Source organism: Oncorhynchus masou, unplaced genomic scaffold (assembly GCF_036934945.1).
Source record: "Oncorhynchus masou masou isolate Uvic2021 unplaced genomic scaffold, UVic_Omas_1.1 unplaced_scaffold_2202, whole genome shotgun sequence".
In the NCBI taxonomy this organism is placed as follows: domain Eukaryota; kingdom Metazoa; phylum Chordata; class Actinopteri; order Salmoniformes; family Salmonidae; genus Oncorhynchus; species Oncorhynchus masou.
Window position 1 is genome coordinate 26,682 of NW_027008677.1, and position 21,449 is coordinate 48,130.

General features: G+C 46.5%; 1 protein-coding gene across 4 annotated transcripts in view; it reads right to left on the reverse strand.

Moving 5' to 3' along the window:
- Positions 1–21,006, reverse strand: part of engase (endo-beta-N-acetylglucosaminidase) — a 34,520-nt gene extending 13,514 nt beyond the window's left edge. For 3 of the 4 annotated variants that reach the window (XM_064960477.1, XM_064960478.1, XM_064960479.1), the window contains exons 1-10: positions 20,776–21,006; positions 17,236–17,315; positions 13,616–13,817; positions 13,248–13,396; positions 11,180–11,334; positions 9,709–9,857; positions 7,214–7,385; positions 6,692–6,798; positions 2,048–2,159; positions 1,306–1,490 (exon numbers count right to left, since the gene is read on the reverse strand). In XM_064960477.1, coding sequence (XP_064816549.1) covers positions 1,306–1,490; positions 2,048–2,159; positions 6,692–6,798; positions 7,214–7,385; positions 9,709–9,857; positions 11,180–11,334; positions 13,248–13,396; positions 13,616–13,817; positions 17,236–17,315; positions 20,776–20,891 — 1,427 coding nt within the window. In that variant the 5' untranslated portion in view covers positions 20,892–21,006. The remainder of the gene's footprint in view (positions 1–1,305; positions 1,491–2,047; positions 2,160–6,691; positions 6,799–7,213; positions 7,386–9,708; positions 9,858–11,179; positions 11,335–13,247; positions 13,397–13,615; positions 13,818–17,235; positions 17,316–20,775) is intronic. The other variant, XM_064960476.1, reaches the window with a different exon arrangement.
- Positions 21,007–21,449: the final 443 nt, after the last annotated feature.

Genomic DNA, 21,449 nt, shown 5'->3' on the forward strand with positions numbered 1-21,449 from the left:
GAAGGGAAGGGGAAGAGAGGGAGAAGAGAGGGAGCGAAGGGAAGGGGAAGAGAGGGAGGAGAGAGGGAGAAGAGAGGGAGAAGAGAGGGAGAAGAGAGGGAGCGAAGGGAAGGTGAAGAGAGAGGGAGAAGAGAGGGAGCGAAGGGAGGGAGAAGAGAGGGAGCGATGGGAAGAGAGAGGGAGCGAGGAGAAGAGAGAGGGAGCGAGGGGAAGAGAGAGGGAGCGAGGGGAAGAGAGAGGGAGCGAGGGGAAGAGAGACGGAGCGAGGGGAAGAGAGACGGAGCGAGGGGAAGAGAGACGGAGCGAGGGGAAGAGAGACGGAGCGAGGGGAAGAGAGACGGAGCGAGGGGAAGAGAGACGGAGCGAGGGGAAGAGAGGGAGCGAGGGGAAGAGAGAGGGAGCGAGGGGAAGAGAGAGGGAGCGAGGGGAAGAGAGAGGGAGCGAGGGGAAGAGAGAGGGAGCGAGGGGAAGAGAGAGGGAGCGAGGGGAAGAGAGAGGGAGCGAGAGGAAGAGAGAGGGAGAAGAGAGGGAGTGAAGGGAAGGGGAAGAGAGGGAGAAGAGAGGGAGCGAAGGGAAGGTGAAGAGAGAGGGAGAAGAGAGGGAGCGAAGGGAAGGGGAAGAGAGGGAGAAGAGAGGGAGAAGAGAGGGAGCGATGGGAAGAGAGAGGGAGCGAGGAGAAGAGAGAGGGAGCGAGGGGAAGAGAGAGGGAGCGAGGGGAAGAGAGAGGGAGCGAGGGGAAGAGAGACGGAGCGAGGGGAAGAGAGACGGAGCGAGGGGAAGAGAGACGGAGCGAGGGGAAGAGAGACGGAGCGAGGGGAAGAGAGGGAGCGAGGGGAAGAGAGAGGGAGCGAGGGGAAGAGAGAGGGAGCGAGGGGAAGAGAGAGGGAGCGAGGGGAAGAGAGAGGGAGCGAGAGGAAGAGAGAGGGAGCGAAGGGAAGAGAGAGGGAGCGAGGGGAAGAGAGGGAGCGAGGGGAAGAGAGAGGGAGCGAGGGGAAGAGAGAGGGAGCGAGAGGAAGAGAGAGGGAGCGAGAGGAAGAGAGACGGAGCGAGGGGAAGAGAGACGGAGCGAGCGGAAGAGAGACGGAGCGAGGGGAAGAGAGAGAGGCCATAGCATTTGAATCGTTAAAGCTGTAAGAGGAATATACAAGCCCTCATGAACACACACTCCCCTACACACTCCCCTACACACTCCCCTACACACTCCCCCACACACTCCCCCACACACTCCCCCACACACTCCCCCACACACTCCCCCACACACTCCCCCACACACTCCCCCACACACTCCCCCACACACTCCCCCACCTGGCGCAGACTTTAGACAGCATGGAGGGTAGGACGCCCTCTACGAGCAGAGAGCTGCCCCCGCTCCAGGCATCTTCAGGGCAGCCCTGGGTCCTCAGCCAGCCCTCCCCCTCGAGGGTCTCTTTGTAGTATAGGGGTTGCAGCTCCTGGGCATCCAGGTTGAACCAGCTACGATCCACCTCACGCTACACAGCCCAGCAGACACACACAGGACAGGTCAGAGGGTACCTCCAGGACACGAATAGGACAGAATCCCATCCAATGATACATATTCCAAAGAAGACCCAGATCCTTGTTGTTACTCGTCGTGTGACAGTCATGGAATTTTTGGACACCGATAATTGGGCAGCCAAACGACCGCATTCTCCGTCATAACCACTGAGCACATTTTCTCCCTTCCTCCTCTCCTAACTGCATGTGCTGCCATAGAAATACAATGAATAGAACAGGCGTCCCCATTCAAGTCAATTATGGCACAATGGGTGGACTGGCAGCCATTGCGAGTGTACCCCACAAGAGCAAAGCAGGAAGTGTACCCATCAATATGTGCTGTGATTTGTTGATACAACTCAACTGACAAATACATTGTACTGCATGAGCCACATCAGTTAACATCATTTGAATGAAAATTCTACATTATCATGGAAAGTATTGCACCACAATACCCAGGCAGCCATGGTGGGGGCAATTTTATGAATATTCTAGACATAGAACCCGTCCTCTGATTGGTTGACTCACTCACCTGTCCCCTCCAGTAGAGGCTGGTCCCAGCACCCTGGCAGAAGGAGGAGACGAAAGGGAGGGGCGACGAGGGCCGGTGGACATACAGGAAGTCAGACAGAAGAGACCAGAACCTGCACACAGGAAACAGGATGTGACATTGTAGGATATGACATAGGAGGGTCAATTTCGACTGTGGCTATGCTATGTGTGGTATGAGTGAGCGCTTTTATAAGAGAAAATATAGTCTATTTTATTTGTTTATTCAACAGGGTCTAGGGACCATGTATAACAAACATGGCATCAGATGTTAGCGTCAGATGTTAGCGTCAGATGTTAGCGTCAGATGTTAGCATCAGATGTTAGCGCCAGATGTTAGCGCCAAATGTTAGCGCCAAATGTTAGCGCCAAATGTTAGCGCCAAATGTTAGCGCCAAATGTTAGCGCCACATGCCTTGTACTCATCTACAGTCCTTAGATAGACAGCATCACTTCATATTTCCCAGAGGCATTTAAGGTGTGGCGTTCGATAAAACAACCCACTACACTAGAGAAAATCCCAAAAACAACCACAGCGCTACACTAGACAAAATCCCCAAAACAACCACAGCGCTACACTAGACAAAATCCCCAAAACAACCACAGCGCTACACTAGACAAAATCCCCAAAACAACCACAGCGCTACACTAGACAAAAACCCCAAAACAACCACAACGCTACACTAGACAAAATCCCCCAAACAACCACAGCGCTCCATTAGACAAAATCCCCCAAAACAACCACAGCGCTACACTAGACAAAATCCCCAAAACAACCACAGCGCTACACTAGACAAAATCCCCCAAAACAACCACAGCGCTACACTAGACAAAATCCCCAAAACAACCACAGCGCTACACTAGACAAAATCCCCAAAACAACCACAGCGCTACACTAGACAAAATCCCCAAAACAACCACAGCGCTCCACTAGACAAAATCCCCAAAACAACCACAGCGCTACACTCGACAAAATCCCCAAAACAACCACAGCGCTACACTAGACAAAATCCCCAAAACATCCAGAAACAACCACAGCGCTACACTAGACAAAATCCCCAAAACAACCACAGCGCTACACTAGACAAAATCCCCAAAACAACCACAGCGCTACACTAGACAAAATCCCCAAAACAACCACAGCGCTACACTAGACAAAATCCCCAAAACAACCACAGCGCTACACTAGACAAAATCCCCCAAACAACCACAGCGCTACACTAGACAAAATCCCCAAAACAACCACAGCGCTACACTAGACAAAATCCCCAAAACAACCACAGTGCTACACTAGACAAAATCCCCAAAACAACCACAGTGCTACACTAGACAAAATCCCCAAAACAACCAAAAACAACCACAGCGCTACACTAGACAAAATCCCCCAAAACAACCAAAAACAACCACAGCGCTACACTAGACAAAATCCCCAAAACAACCACAGCGCTACACTAGACAAAATCCCCAAAACAACCACAGCGCTACACTAGACAAAATCCCCCAAAACAACCACAACGCTACACTAGACAAAATCCCCCAAACAACCACAGCGCTCCATTAGACAAAATCCCCCAAAACAACCACAGCGCTACACTAGACAAAATCCCCAAAACAACCACAGCGCTACACTAGACAAAATCCCCCAAAACAACCACAGCGCTACACTAGACAAAATCCCCAAAACAACCACAGCGCTACACTAGACAAAATCCCCAAAACAACCACAGCGCTACACTAGACAAAATCCCCAAAACAACCACAGCGCTACACTAGACAAAATCCCCAAAACAACCACAGCGCTCCACTAGACAAAATCCCCAAAACAACCACAGCGCTACACTAGACAAAATCCCCAAAACAACCACAGCGCTACACTAGACAAAATCCCCAAAACATCCAGAAACAACCACAGCGCTACACTAGACAAAATCCCCAAAACAACCACAGCGCTACACTAGACAAAATCCCCAAAACAACCACAGCGCTCCACTAGACAAAATCCCCAAAACAACCACAGCGCTACACTCGACAAAATCCCCAAAACAACCACAGCGCTACACTAGACAAAATCCCCAAAACATCCAGAAACAACCACAGCGCTACACTAGACAAAATCCCCAAAACAACCACAGCGCTACACTAGACAAAATCCCCAAAACAACCACAGCGCTACACTCGACAAAATCCCCAAAACAACCACAGCGCTACACTAGACAAAATCCCCAAAACAACCACAGCGCTACACTAGACAAAATCCCCCAAACAACCACAGCGCTACACTAGACAAAATCCCCAAAACATCCACAGCGCTACACTAGACAAAATCCCCAAAACAACCACAGTGCTACACTAGACAAAATCCCCAAAACAACCACAGTGCTACACTAGACAAAATCCCCAAAACAACCAAAAACAACCACAGCGCTACACTAGACAAAATCCCCCAAAACAACCAAAAACAACCACAGCGCTACACTAGACAAAATCCCCAAAACAACCACAGCGCTACACTAGACAAAATCCCCAAAACAACCACAGCGCTACACTAGACAAAATCCCCCAAAACAACCACAACGCTACACTAGACAAAATCCCCCAAACAACCACAGCGCTCCATTAGACAAAATCCCAAAAACAACCACAGCGCTACACTAGACAAAATCCCCAAAACAACCACAGCGCTACACTAGACAAAATCCCCCAAAACAACCACAGCGCTACACTAGACAAAATCCCCAAAACAACCACAGCGCTACACTAGACAAAATCCCCAAAACAACCACAGCGCTACACTAGACAAAATCCCCAAAACAACCACAGCGCTACACTAGACAAAATCCCCAAAACAACCACAGCGCTACACTAGACAAAATCCCCAAAACAACCACAGCGCTACACTAGACAAAATCCCCAAAACAACCACAGCGCTCCACTAGACAAAATCCCCAAAACAACCACAGCGCTACACTCGACAAAATCCCCAAAACAACCACAGCGCTACACTAGACAAAATCCCCAAAACAAGCACAGCGCTACACTAGACAAAATCCCCAAAACAACCACAGCGCTACACTAGACAAAATCCCCAAAACAACCACAGCGCTACACTAGACAAAATCCCCAAAACAACCAAAAACAACCACAGCGCTACACTAGACAAAATCCCCAAAACAACCACAGTGCTACACTAGACAAAATCCCCAAAACAACCAAAAACAACCACAGCGCTACACTAGACAAAATCCCCCAAAACAACCAAAAACAACCACAGCGCTACACTAGACAAAATCCCACAAAACAACCACAGCGCTACACTAGACAAAATCCCCAAAACAACCACAGCGCTACACTAGACAAAATCCCCAAAACAACCACAGCGCTACACTAGACAAAATCCCCCAAACAACCACAGCGCTACACTAGACAAAATCCCCAAAACAACCACAGCGCTACACTAGACAAAATCCCCAAAACTACCAAAAACAACCACAGCGCTACACTAGACAAAATCCCCAAAACAACCAAAAACAACCACAGCGCTACACTAGACAAAATCCCCAAAACAACCACAGCGCTACACTAGACAAAATCCCCCAAAACAACCACAGCGCTACATTAGACAAAATCCCCAAAACAACCACAGCGCTACACTAGACAAAATCCCCAAAACAACCCACTACATTAGACAAAATCCCCAAAACAACCCACTACATTAGACAAAATCCCCAAAACAACCACAGCGCTACACTAGACAAAATCCCCCAAAACAACCACAGCGCTACACTAGACAAAATCCCCAAAACAACCACAGCGCTACACTAGACAAAATCCCCAAAACAACCACAGCGCTACACTCGACAAAATCCCCAAAAACAACCACAGCGCTACACTAGACAAAATCCCCCAAAACAACCACAGCGCTCCACTAGACAAAATCCCCAAAACAACCACAGCGCTACACTAGACAAAATCCCCAAAACAACCACAGCGCTACACTAGACAAAATCCCCCAAAACAACCACAGCGCTCCACTAGACAAAATCCCCCAAAACAACCACAGCGCTACACTAGACAAAATCCCCCAAAACAACCACAGCGCTACACTAGACAAAATCCCCCAAACAACCACAGCGCTACACTAGACAAAATCCCCCAAAACAACCAAAAACAACCACAGCGCTACACTAGACAAATCCCCCAAAACAACCACAGCGCTACACTAGACAAAATCCCCAAAACAACCACAGCGCTACACTAGACAAAATCCCCAAAACAACCACAGCGCTACACTAGACAAAATCCCCCAAAACAACCACAGCGCTCCACTAGACAAAATCCCCCAAAACAACCACAGCGCTACACTAGACAAAATCCCCAAAACAACCACAGCGCTACACTAGACAAAATCCCCCAAACAACCACAGCGCTACACTAGACAAAATCCCCCAAAACAACCACAGCGCTCCACTAGACAAAATCCCCAAAACAACCACAGCGCTACACTAGACAAAATCCCCCAAAACAACCACAGCGCTACACTAGACAAAATCCCCCAAACAACCACACCGCTACACTAGACAAAATCCCCAAAACATTAGACAGTAAAAGGAGCAGAAGTTCATCTCACTTGTCCTGCTCCTTCCTGAAGTCGGTCTTGTCTGGGATGGACTCGTACACCCAGCCTGGAGCAAAGATGGCCGTAGAGAAGTCATGTTTACGAATCATCTCCAGAGCCTGGGGAGGGAGGGAGGGACTGATGTTTATATCTTGTTACGAGCACACGCCACTTTATGATCACACACACACACACTACCATAATAAACTCCACTTCTTTAAGAAGACACACACATACACGTACCTGTCACTAAAGCACTGACACACACACCCCCCCACCCTTCTCCCACCATCTCCCTACCCCCTTCCCCCTCCTACCCACACACCCCACCCTTCTCCCACCATCTCCCTACCCCCTCTCCCTCCTACCCACACACCCCACCCTTCTCCCACCATCTCCCTACCCCCCCCCCTCCTACCCACACACCCCACCCTTCCCCTCCTACCCTCCTACCCACACACCCCACCCTTCTCCCACCATCTCCCTCCTACCCTCCCCCTCCGACCCGACCCGACCCCAATTCCCCAAACTAACCTTATTAGTCTCCAGCTTCCCCCCCACCACCTCTCCCCTGGCGAACACGTCCACCCCAACAAAGATGTCCGCCAGCCGGCCCTGAGCAGCTGAGTAGGCCTTCATTCCCTCCAGGTTCTGCTCTGTCCAGTTATAGTTGGTGAAGATACCATCACACGCTGAGAAAAACACTCTGAGAGAAGGGGGGAGTGGGGAGAGAGAGGTGAAGGGGGAGTGGGGGAGAGAGAGAGGTGAAGTGGGGAGAGACAGGTGAAGGGGGGAGTGGAGAGAGAGAGGTGAAGGGGGTGGAGAGAGAGAGGTGAAGGGGGAGTGGAGAGAGAGAGGTGAAGGGGGGGAGTGGAGAGAGATAGGTGAAGGGGGGAGTGGAGAGAGAGAGAGGTGAAGGGGGAGTGGGAGAGAGAGAGGTGAAGGGGGGGAGTGGAGAGAGAGAGAGGTGAAGGGGGGGAGTGGAGAGAGAGAGAGAGGTGAAGTGGGGGAGTGGAGAGAGAGAGAGAGGTGAAGTGGGGAGTGGAGAGAGAGAGAGAGGTGAAGTGGGGAGTGGAGAGAGAGAGAGGTGAAGTGGGGAGTGGAGAGAGAGAGAGAGAGGTGAAGTGGGGAGTGGAGAGAGAGAGAGAGGTGAAGTGGGGAGTGGAGAGAGAGAGAGGTGAAGTGGGGAGTGGAGAGAGGGAGAGAGGTGAAGTGGGGAGTGGAGAGAGAGAGAGAGGTGAAGTGGGGAGTGGAGAGAGAGAGAGGTGAAGTGGGGAGTGGAGAGAGAGAGAGAGGTGAAGTGGGGAGTGGGGAGTGGAGAGGTGAAGTGGGGAGAGTGGAGAGAGAGAGAGAGGCGAAGGGGGAGAGTGGAGAGAGAGAGGTGAAGGGGGGAGAGTGGGAGAGAGAGAGGCGAAGGGGGGAGAGTGGAGAGAGAGAGAGAGGCGAAGGGGGAGAGTGGAGAGAGAGAGAGGTGAAGGGGGGAGAGTGGAGAGAGAGAGAGAGGCGAAGGGGGAGAGTGGAGAGAGAGAGGTGAAGGGGGAGAGAAAGGTGAAGGGGGAGTGGAGAGAGATAGGTGAAGGGGGAGTGGAGAGAGAGAGAGAGAGAGGTGAAGTGGGGAGTGGAGAGAGAGAGGTGAAGGGGGGGGAGTGGAGAGAGAGAGGTGAAGGGGGAGTGGGAGAGAGAGGTGAAGGGGGAGTGGAGAGAGAGGTGAAGGGGGAGTGGAGAGAGAGGTGAAGGGGGGAGTGGAGAGAGAGGTGAAGGGGGAGTGGAGAGAGAGAGGTGAAGGGGGAGTGGAGAGAGAGAGGTGAAGGGGGAGTGGAGAGAGAGAGGTGAAGGGGGGGAGTGGAGAGAGAGAGAGAGGTGAAGTGGGGAGTGGAGAGAGATAGGTGAATGGGGGGAGTGGAGAGAGAGGTGAAGGGGGAGAGAAGGTGAAGGGGGAGTGGAGAGAGAGAGATGTGAAGGGGGAGTGGGAGAGAGAGGTGAAGGGGAGTGGAGAGAGAGAGGTGAAGGGGGAGTGAGAGAGAGGTGAAGGGGGGGAGTGGAGAGAGAGAGGTGAAGGGGGGAGTGGAGTGAGAGAGAGAGGTGAAGGGGGAGTGGAGAGAGAGGTGAAGGGGGAGGGGGAGAGAGAGAGAGGTGAAGGGGGAGTGGGAGAGAGAGGTGAAGGGGGGAGTGGAGAGAGAGAGGTGAAGGGGAGTGGAGAGAGATAGGTGAAGGGGGAGTGGAGAGAGAGAGAGGTGAAGGGGGAGTGGAGAGAGAGAGGTGAAGGGGGGGAGTGGAGAGAGAGAGGTGAAGGGGGAGTGGAGAGAGAGAGGTGAAGGGGGGGAGTGGAGAGAGATAGGTGAGGGGGGAGTGGAGAGAGAGAGGTGAAGGGGGAGTGGAGAGAGAGAGAGGTGAAGGGGGAGTGGAGAGAGAGAGGTGAAGGGGGAGTGGAGAGAGAGAGGTGAAGGGGGAGTGGAGAGAGAGAGGTGAAGTGGGGAGTGGAGAGAGAGAGAGAGGTGAAGTGGGGAGTGGAGAGAGAGAGAGAGGTGAAGGGGGGGAGTGGAGAGAGAGAGGTGAGAGGGGTGAAGGGGGAGTGGAGAGAGAGAGGTGAAGGGGGAGTGGAGAGAGAGAGAGAGGTGAAGGGGGAGTGGAGAGAGAGGTGAAGGGGGAGGGAGAGAGAGAGAGGTGAAGGGGGGAGTGGAGAGAGAGAGAGGTGAAGGGGGGAGTGGAGAGAGAGAGGTGAAGGGGGGAGTGGAGAGAGAGAGAGGTGAAGGGGGGAGTGGAGAGAGAGAGAGAGAGAGAGAGAGGTGAAGGGGGGAGTGGAGAGAGATAGGTGAAGGGGGGAGTGGAGAGAGAGAGGTGAAGGGGGGAGTGGAGAGAGAGAGGTGAAGGGGGGAGTGGAGAGAGAGAGAGAGAGGTGAAGGGGGGAGTGGAGAGAGAGAGGTGAAGGGGGAGTGGAGAGAGAGAGGTGTAAAAGATCTCCTTATCTTCCCTATCCACATTTTCCACTCCCTCCCCCCTCCCTCACCTCCTCTCCCCTGTCCACCTACCTGTTGGATGGGTTGAGTTCATTCTGCCATTTGAGCTGTCCGTTCTCCAGAACAGAGTCATACCACAGCACCATACTACCAGGGACTCTCTCGTGCATCTGGTCCGTCAGATAACGTAGAAACAGAGGAGTGTTCTTCACAGCAGTCTCCTAATGACACGAGAGGAGACGGAGGGCAGGGAACATACGCGTTATCAATCATCAACGTGTTTCCCAAATGGCCCCCTCTGTCCCCTAGTTCACTACTAGTCCACTTGACGTTCTGGGTTCAGCACAGTAATACAGGTGAGTATACTGTATGACAGTAGATAACAGGGAGGCTGTAGACCTAAAGGAAACTAGTTGACGTTCTGGGTTCAGCACAGTAATACAGGTGAGTATACTGTAGGACAGCAGATAACAGGGAGGCTGTAGACCTAAAGGAAACTAGTTGACGTTCTGGGTTCAGCACAGTAATACAGGTGAGTATACTGTATGACAGTAGATAACAGGGAGGCTGTAGACCTAAAGGAAACTAGTTGACGTTCTGGGTTCAGCACAGTAATACAGGTGAGTATACTGTATGACAGTAGATAACAGGGAGGCTGTAGACCTAAAGGAGACTTGTCATTGTTGACGTTCTGTTTCTACCATACTGCTTTAACCTGTACACTCCTTTCAGAAGGAAACAAGTGTCTACAGGTGAAGAGGTGTACAGACTGGCTATGTCCCCAATGGCACCGGATTCACTATATAGGGCACTACTTATAGGGAATAGAGGGGGAATATAGTGCACTAGTTATAGTAATAGGGAATAGAGGGGGAATATAGTGCACTAGTTATAGGGAATAGAGGGGGAATATAGCACACTACCTATAGGGAATAGAGGGGGAATATAGCACACTACCTATAGGGAATAGAGGGGGTATATAGTGCCCTAGTTATAGTAATATGGAATAGAGGGGGAATATAGTGCACTACTTATAGGGAATAGAGGGGGAATATAGTGCACTAGTTATTGGAAATAGAGGGGGAATATAGCACACTACCTATAGGGAATAGAGAAGTAGCTCACTACTTATAGGGAATAGAGGGGGAATATAGTGCACTACTTATAGGGAATAGAGGGGGAATATAGCACACTACCTATAGGGAATAGAGTGGGAATATAGTGCACTAGTTAGGGAATAGAAGGGGAATATAGTGCACTAGTTATAGGGAATAGAGGGGGAATATAGTGCACTAGTTAGGGAATAGAAGGGGAATATAGTGCACTAGTTATAGGGAATAGAGGGGGAATATAGTGCACTAGTTATAGGAAATAGAGGGGGAATATAGTGCACTAGTTATAGGGAATAGAGGGGGAATATAGTGGGAATAGAGTGCCATTTTTCAACGCACCCACAACATAATGAAAACCAACATCTCTATAGCACAGCAATAGACAAGATTTTAGTACAGAATAACAAACTGTTAAAAGTTATAAAACTCACACCGAGAGGGTTCTCGATGTTGATCAGCCAACCATCGAAGCCGTAACAGTGGGCTATCTGAACCAGCCTATCAGCTACGGCCCTGTAAGACTCCTCCTCTTTCAGGAAGACCTCGCACATCTTCCCCCCGTCCGTCCACTCAGTGATGAAGGTGCCTGGAGAACAAGCCAATCACAGCCGTCGATCAGTCACTGTGGAACTCAAACAGACCAATCAGCAGTGTGACTGAGGCAGTCAGATCAGCACCTATATTCTCAACGTGAGCCCTATCAGTACTGAAGAAGGCAAATGTTCCAACCGTTTCAGATATGAATCCAACACTTGATATAGAAGGCTTGTGTTCTCTCTCATGTACATTGTGTAAACTATTAGAATTTCATCTGTTAGGTTCAACCCCCTTATCTCACTGTATATGACCTGAGTGAGACAGTCATTCCGACACACACACACACATTCACTCCGATACACACACACAGTCACTCCAACACACAGTCACTCCGACACACACACACACACAGTCACGTACACAGTGAGACAGTCACTCCGACACACACACACACACACACAGTCACTCCGACACACACACAGTCATGTACACAGTGAAACAGTCACTCCGACACACACACACACACACAGACAGTCACTCCGACACACACACACACACACAGTCACGTACACAGTGAGACAGTCACTCTGACACACACACACACACACAGTCACTCCGACACACACACACACACAGTGAGACATGTGAAAACCACAGCCTAAAACCTGAAGGTCAAAAACAAGAGGTTTTAAAAGTGAAACTAAACCTCTCGACTGGCTGAGAAAGTAGAGCAGCGTCTCTCCAACACAGTAGGAGTGTAGACAACACTTCCTCTGAGTGGTAGACAACACTTCCTCTGAGTGGTAGACAACACTTCCTCTGAGTGGTAGACAACACTTCCTCTGAGTGGTAGACAACACTTCCTCTGAGTGGTAGACAACACTTCCTCTGAGTGGTAGACAACACTTCCTCTGAGTGGTAGACAACACTTCCTCTGAGTGGTAGACAACACTTCCTCTGAGTGGTAGACAACACTTCCTCTGAGTGGTAGACAACACTACCTCTGAGTGGTATACAACACTACCTCTGAGTGGTAGACAACACTACCTCTGAGTGGTAGACAACACTACCTCTGAGTGGTAGACAACACTACCTCTGAGTGGTAGACAACACTACCTCTGACTGGTAGACAACACTTCCTCTGAGTGGTAGACAACACTACCTCTGAGTGGTAGACAACACTTCCTCTGAGTGGTAGACAACACTTCCTCTGAGTGGTAGACAACACTTCCTCTGAGTGGTAGACAACACTTCCTCTGAGTGGTAGACAACACTTCCTCTGAGTGGTAGACAACACTTCCTCTGAGTGGTAGACAACACTTCCTCTGAGTGGTAGACAACACTTCCTCTGAGTGGTAGACAACACTTCCTCTGAGTGGTAGACAACACTTCCTCTGAGTGGTAGACAACACTACCTCTGAGTGGTAGACAACACTACCTCTGAGTGGTAGACAACACTTCCTCTGAGTGGTAGACAACACTTCCTCTGAGTGGAAGACAACACTTCCTCTGAGTGAAGGCAGAGAACAGACTGGTGGAAACCAGTAGTGTACAATAATGTACGACATACTGTAACACTGTACCACTTTCAGACTGCTGGGCCGCCAGAATGAACCAAACCGTGATGACTTGAATATTTTGACATTTCAGCATGCATCACGACACATTACCAGGCCCACTTAGAGCCTACAGCTGGGGTTCGGCTCAGTTCGGCTCGGTGAAAAGATATATAACTACAAGGGTATTATTGAATCCCAATAATCTCTGCTTTCTCCCAAAGTGTGCACTTATTCACTTTCCTTCATGGATTTGACAGGAAATCACTGTTGTAAAAACAAATCCCTCTGTACCCCCATCTCTATACCAATCCAATATTTTCCCATTCGTAGGGAGCAGTGAACAAGTACACACTTGTTCAGGAGGAAAGAGAGATTATTGGGACGTGGCCCCGTTGAGTCTCACCCAGGACGATGACTCCGTGTCTGTGAGCAGCGTTGGTCCAGACGGCAGGGGGGATGGTCACCGTGTTGTGGCTGAAGTAGTTAAACACGTCGATGTACTGCCAGTGGTAGAACACATAGGGAGCATCCGACTCTGCTCCCTGCAGAAACCTGAGGGGAGAGGTCAGGGGTCAAAGGTGAGAGGGAATTTAGTCGTACCACTGAGCAAAACACTTTTACTCCAAAAGGGACTTCTAACACAATGAGCACGTTGTTATGTGAGAATTTAGTAATAGCCAATCGTAGAAGAGTCATGAGTGTGCAAACAAAGTCTACTTGTGGCAGTTCATTGTTCACAGGTGAGAGTTCAGAGGTGAGAGGTCAACCTACCTGTCATCCAGGTATCCGCCCATCATGTCGTGACTCACCAGAGTCCGGTGCGGCGTGCTGGCCAGAGAAGGCTCCCGATTGGCCAGGGGCACCGTCGCCACGTTGAAGGGGTTGGCCTCGCTGCGTTTCCACGACAACAGCTCCTCCAGGGACTGAAGGCCGGAGCCGATTGGCTCGGTGGTGTCCGGGTCATAATGCTTAGCTGTAAAGGGAAAGGCACAGATTGGTTCGTTCTTTGTGCTTGTGGTAACATTTGAGTTTTCACTGAATACGAGTGACTACTGTGTCTTCAGGTCGGCCTGGCGACCAAACAACTGGGTGAGCAGAACGAACAGGGCCAGTATCACTATAACCTGAGTGTGACAGCTATATCATCATTCCACTGTCCTGTCATTTCCTAAGGATGAAAACCTTCTGAAACTCAGAGGCTCTGTACTGTTAGACAGTCTATACTCTGTACTGTTAGACAGTCTATACTCTGTACTGTTAGACAGTCTATACTCTGTACTGTTAGACAGTCTATATTATGTACTGTTAGACAGTCTATACTCTGTACTGTTAGACAGTCTGTACTCTGTACTGTTAGACAGTCTATACTCTGTACTGTTAGACAGTCTATACTCTGTACTGTTAGACAGTCTATACTCTGTACTGTTAGACAGTCTATACTCTGTACTGTTAGACAGTCTATATTATGTACTGTTAGACAGTCTATACTCTGTACTGTTAGACAGTCTATACTCTGTACTGTTAGACAGTCTATACTCTGTACTGGTATACAGTCTATACTCTGTACTGGTATACAGTCTATACTCTGTACTGTTAGACAGTCTATACTCTGTACTGTTAGACAGTCTATACTCTGTACTGGTATACAGTCTATACTCTGTACTGGTATACAGTCTATACTCTGTACTGGTATACAGTCTATACTCTGTACTGTTAGACAGTCTACACTCTGTACTGTTAGACAGTCTATACTCTGTACTGTTAGACAGTCTATACTCTGTACTGGTATACAGTCTATACTCTGTACTGTTAGACAGTCTATACTCTGTACTGTTAGACAGTCTATACTCTGTACTGGTATACAGTCTATACTCTGTACTGGTATACAGTCTATACTCTGTACTGGTATACAGTCTATACTCTGTACTGGTATACAGTCTATACTCTGTACTGTTAGACAGTCTATACTCTGTACTGGTATACAGTCTATACTCTGTACTGGTATACAGTCTATACTTTGTACTGGTATACAGTCTATACTCTGTACTGGTATACAGTCTATACTCTGTACTGTTAGACAGTCTATACTCTGTACTGTTAGACAGTCTACACTCTGTACTGTTAGACAGTCTACACTCTGTACTGTTAGACAGTCTATACTCTGTACTGGTATACAGTCTATACTCTGTACTGGTATACAGTCTATACTCTGTACTGTTAGACAGTCTATACTCTGTACTGTTAGACAGTCTATATTATGTACTGTTATACAGTCTATACTCTGTACTGTTAGACAGTCTACACTCTGTACTGTTAGACAGTCTATACTCTGTACTGGTATACAGTCTATACTCTGTACTGTTAGACAGTCTATACTCTGTACTGTTAGACAGTCTATACTCTGTACTGGTATACAGTCTATACTCTGTACTGTTAGACAGTCTATACTCTGTACTGTTAGACAGTCTATACTCTGTACTGTTAGACAGTCTATACTCTGTACTGTTAGACAGTCTATACTCTGTACTGGTATACAGTCTATACTCTGTACTGTTAGACAGTCTATACTCTGTACTGGTATACAGTCTATACTCTGTACTGTTAGACAGTCTATACTCTGTACTGTTAGACAGTCTATACTCTGTACTGTTAGACAGTCTATACTTTGTACTGTTAGACAGTCTATACTCTGTACTGGTATACAGTCTATACTCTGTACTGTTAGACAGTCTATACTCTGTTAGACAGTCTATACTCTGTTAGACAGTCTATACTCTGTACTGTTAGACAGTCTATACTCTGTACTGTTAGACAGTCTATACTCTGTACTGTTAGACAGTCTATACTCTGTACTGGTATACAGTCTATACTCTGTACTGGTATACAGTCTATACTCTGTACTGGTATACAGTCTATACTCTGTACTGGTATACAGTCTATACTCTATACTGGTATACAGTCTATATTATGTACTGTTAGACAGTCTATACTCTGTACTGTTATACAGTCTATACTCTGTATACAGTCTATATTATGTACTGTTATACAGTCTATATTATGTACTGTTAGACAGTCTATACTCTGTATACAGTCTATACTCTGTACTGTTAGACAGTCTATACTCTGTACTGGTATACAGTCTATACTCTGTACTGGTATACAGTCTATATTCTGTACTGTTAGACAGTCTGCACTCTATACTGCTATACAGTCTATATTATGTACTCTTAGACAGTCTATACTCTGTACTGTTAGACAGTCTATATTATGTACTGTTATACAGTCTATATTATGTACTGTTAGACAGTCTATACTCTGTATACAGTCTATACTCTGTACTGGTATACAGTCTATACTCTGTACTGGTATACAGTCTATACTCTGTACTGGTATACAGTCTATATTATGTACTGTTAGACAGTCTATACTCTGTATTGTTAGACAGTCTATACTCTGTATACAGTCTATATTATGTACTGTTATACAGTCTATATTATGTACTGTTAGACAGTCTATATTATGTACTGTTAGACAGGCTATACTCTGTATACAGTCTATACTCTGTACTGGTACACAGTCTATACTCTGTACTGGTATACAGTCTATACTCTGTACTGTTAGACAGTCTATACTCTGTACTGTTAGACAGTCTATACTCTGTACTGTTAGACAGTCTATACTCTGTACTGTTAGACAGTCTGTACTCTGTACTGTTAGACAGTCTATACTCTGTACTGTTATACAGTCTATACTCTGTACTGTTATACAGTCTATACTCTGTACTGTTATACAGTCTATACTCTGTACTGTTAGACAGTCTGTACTCTGTACTGTTAGACAGTCTATACTCTGTACTGTTAGACAGTCTATACTCTGTACTGTTAGACAGTCTATACTCTGTTAGACAGTCTATACTCTGTACTGTTAGACAGTCTATACTCTGTACTGTTAGACAGTCTGTACTCTGTACTGTTAGACAGTCTATACTCTGTACTGTTAGACAGTCTATACTCTGTACTGTTAGACAGTCTATACTCTGTACTGTTAGACAGTCTATACTCTGTACTGTTAGACAGTCTATACTCTGTACTGGTAGACAGTCTATACTCTGTACTGGTAGACAGTCTATACTCTGTACTGTTAGACAGTCTATACTCTGTACTGTTAGACAGTCTATACTCTGTACTGTTATACAGTCTATACTCTGTACTGTTATACAGTCTATACTCTGTTAGACAGTCTATATTCTGTACTGTTATACAGTCTATACTCTGTTATACAGTCTATACTCTGTTAGACAGTCTATACTCTGTACTGTTATACAGTCTATATTATGTAATGTTAGACAGTCTATACTCTGTACTGTTATACAGTCTATACTCTGTACCAACCTGGCAGAGATGAGGCTCCATACTTGATGACTTCATGAACACTTCTCAACTCAACTGGCTCATCCAAGCAAGACTCCAAACTGGTGAAATATGAATGACAATACATTTAGAATGTACAGTACAGTACCATAGAGTACAGTACCATACAGTCCAGTACCATACAGTCCAGTACCATAGAGTACAGTACCATACAGTACAGTACCATACAGTACAGTACAGTACCATACAGTACGGCTTCGATGGTTGGCTGATCAACATCGAGAACCCTCTCGGTGTGAGTTTTATAACTTTTAACAGTTAACTTTTAACAGTTTGTTATTCTGTACTAATTGCTATTCTTGTCTATTGCTGTGCTATAGAGATGTTGGTTTTCATTATGTTGTGGGTGCGTTGAAAAATGGCACTCTATTCCCCCTCTATTCCCTATAACTAGTGCACTATATTCCCCCTCTATTCCCTATAAGTAGTGAGCTACAACTCTATTCCCTATAGGTAGTGTGCTATATTCCCCCTCTATTTCCAATAACTAGTGCACTATATTCCCCCTCTATTCCCTATAAGTAGTGCACTATATTCCCCCTCTATTCCCTATTACTATAACTAGTGCACTATATTCCCCCTCTATTCCCTATAACTAGTGCACTATATTCCCCCTCTATTCCCTATTACTATAACTAGTGCACTATATTCCCCCTCTATTTCCTATAACTAGTGCACTATATTCCCCCTCTATTCCCTATAAGTAGTGAGCTACTTCTCTATTCCCTATAGGTAGTGTGCTATATTCCCCCTCTATTTCCTATAGGTAGTGTGCTATATTCCCCCTCTATTCCCTATAGGTAGTGTGCTATATTCCCCCTCTATTCCCTATTACTATAACTAGTGCACTATATTCCCCCTCTATTCCCTATAGGTAGTGTGCTATATTCCCCCTCTATTCCCTATAAGTAGTGCCCTATATAGTGAATCCGGTGCCATTGGGGACACAGCCAGTCTGTACACCTCTTCCAGTACCATACAGTCCAGTACCATAGAGTCCAGTACCATACAGTACAGTAACATAGAGTACAGTACCATACAGTACAGTACCATATAGTACAGTACAGTAGCATACAGTCCAGTACCATACAGTACAGTAACATAGAGTACAGTACAGTACCATACAGTACAGTAACATAGAGTACAGTCCAGTACCATAGAGTACAGTACAGTACCATACAGTACAGTACCATATAGTACAGTACAGTACCATATAGTACAGTACAGTACAGTACCATAGAGTACAGTACCATAGAGTACAGTACAGTACCATATAGTACAGCACAGTACAGTACCATAGAGTACAGTACCATAGAGTACAGTACAGTACCATAGAGTACAGTACCATAGAGTACAGTACAGTACCATATAGTACAGTACCATACAGCACAGTACAGTACCATAGAGTACAGTACCATAGAGTACAGTCCAGTACCATACAGTACCATAGAGTACAGTACCATAGAGTACAGTACAGTACCATAGAGTACAGTACAGTACCATATAGTACAGTACCATAGAGTACAGTACAGTACCATATAGTACAGTACCATACAGCACAGTACAGTACCATAGAGTACAGTACCATAGAGTACAGTACCATAGAGTACAGTACAGTACCATACAGTACAGTACCATACAGTACAGTAACATAGAGTACAGTACAGTACCATACAGTACAGTAACATAGAGTACAGTCCAGTACCATAGAGTACAGTACAGTACCATACAGTACAGTACCATATAGTACAGTACAGTACCATATAGTACAGTACAGTACAGTACCATAGAGTACAGTACCATAGAGTACAGTACAGTACCATATAGTACAGCACAGTACAGTACCATAGAGTACAGTACCATAGAGTACAGTACAGTACCATAGAGTACAGTACCATAGAGTACAGTACAGTACCATATAGTACAGTACCATACAGCACAGTACAGTACCATAGAGTACAGTACCATAGAGTACAGTCCAGTACCATACAGTACCATAGAGTACAGTACCATAGAGTACAGTACAGTACCATAGAGTACAGTACAGTACCATACAGTACAGTACCATAGAGTACAGTACAGTACCATATAGTACAGTACCATACAGCACAGTACAGTACCATAGAGTACAGTACCATAGAGTACAGTACAGTACCATACAGTACAGTACCATATAGTACAGTATCATATAGTACAGTACCATAGAGTACAGTACAGTACCATACAGTACAGTACCATAGAGTACAGTACCATATAGTACAGTACCATAGAGTACATTAAAGTACCATACAGTACAGTACCATACAGTACAGTACCATAGAGTACAGTACAGTACCATAGAGTACAGTACCATATAGTACAGTACCATAGAGTACAGTACAGTACCTTAGAGTACAGTACCATAGAGTACAGTACCATAGAGTACAGTACCATATAGTACAGTACCATAGAGTACAGTAAAGTACCATACAGTACAGTACCATATAGTACAGTACCATAGAGTACAGTACCATAGAGTATAGTGCCATAGAGTATAGTACCATAGAGTATAGTACCATAGAGTACAGTACAGTACCATAGAGTATAGTACCATAGAGTATAGTACCATAGAGTACAGTACAGTACCATAGAGTACAGTACCATATAGTACAGTACCATACAGTACAGTACCATAGAATATAGTACAGTACCATATAGTATAGTACCAGAGAGTACAGTACAGTACCATTGAGTACAGTACCATAGAGTACAGTACATTACCATAGAGTATAGTACAGTACCATAGAGTACAGTATAGTACAGTACCATAGAGTACAGTACAGTACCATAGAGTATAGTACCATAGAGTACAGTACCATAGAGTACAGTACAGTACCATAGAGTACAGTATAGTACAGTACCATAGAGTACAGTACAGTACCATAGAGTATAGTACCATAGAGTATAGTACCATAGAGTACAGTACAGTACCATAGAGTACAGTACCATAGAGTACCAGTAGAGTACAGTACCATAGAGTACAGTACAGTACCATAGAGTATAGTACCATAGAGTAAAGTACCATAGAGTAAAGTACCATACAGTACAGTACCATAGAGTACAGTACAGTACCATAGAGTACAGTACAGTACCATAGAGTACAGTACAGTACCATACAGTACAGTACAGTACCATAGAGTACAGTACCATAGAGTACAGTACCATAGAGTACAGTACAGTACCATAGAGTACAGTACAGTACCATACAGTACAGTACCATACAGTACAGTACGACACAGAGACCATGTGTGAAGCCAAGCATAGATTTAAAATTCAGTACTGTATTCCTTTCAACCATTGTATTTATCATTGCATGTGATTGATTAAATCATTATGTTTATTCTAGCTGCTGTAAAATGTGGGTTGCGTGCTCTGTGAACTTAAAACAACTCGACTTATCAGCGGCCCAGAGGGAGGCCGACACAACCTACGAAGTGGCAGCTGTCAAAAAAAAAAAGTTACCCGGTGGTTTCCGTTTTTGACAACTTGCTCCCAATCTGATCCTCTCCGTCGTCTTCTGTCTTTCTCCTCCGCAAAGACCCATCCTCCAGATGCTCAGTAGTCAATGCACCGTCCATGGTGAGAAATATGAGTTAGAAGTCTATGACTGAACGGAAGACACATAAACATGCATCAACGGCAGAATGTTGCATTGCTCATGTTCGGGACAGAGCGCGAAAGAAACATTTCCTTGTTTCCTGCGATTGGCTGCAGTTGTGATGATGTTCAAAGCGTGTGCTTCGGCCAACGAATGACAGCTGAGATGAGGCGATCACGTGGAAGGTGTTTTTTGACAGCGACTGCCGTTCGTCGTGTTGTTGGACAGAAAACCCGGCATGGAGTTTTGGCTTTGGTGGATTTTTGAGGTCATACCGGCCACTAGATGGCGATAGAAAACCCCTTGTCATACAGACATGCCAGTCATTCAAAAGGTCACGGGAACACAACGAATAAAACATTAAGAACAACTTCCTAATATTGAGTTGCACCCCCCCCTTCTGCCATTAGAGCAGCCTCAATTTGTTGGGGCATGGACTCTACAAGGTGTCGAAAGCTGGCCCATGTTGACTCCAATGCTTCCCACAGTTGTGTCAAGTTGGCTGGATGTCCTTTGGGGTGGTGGACCATTCATGTCA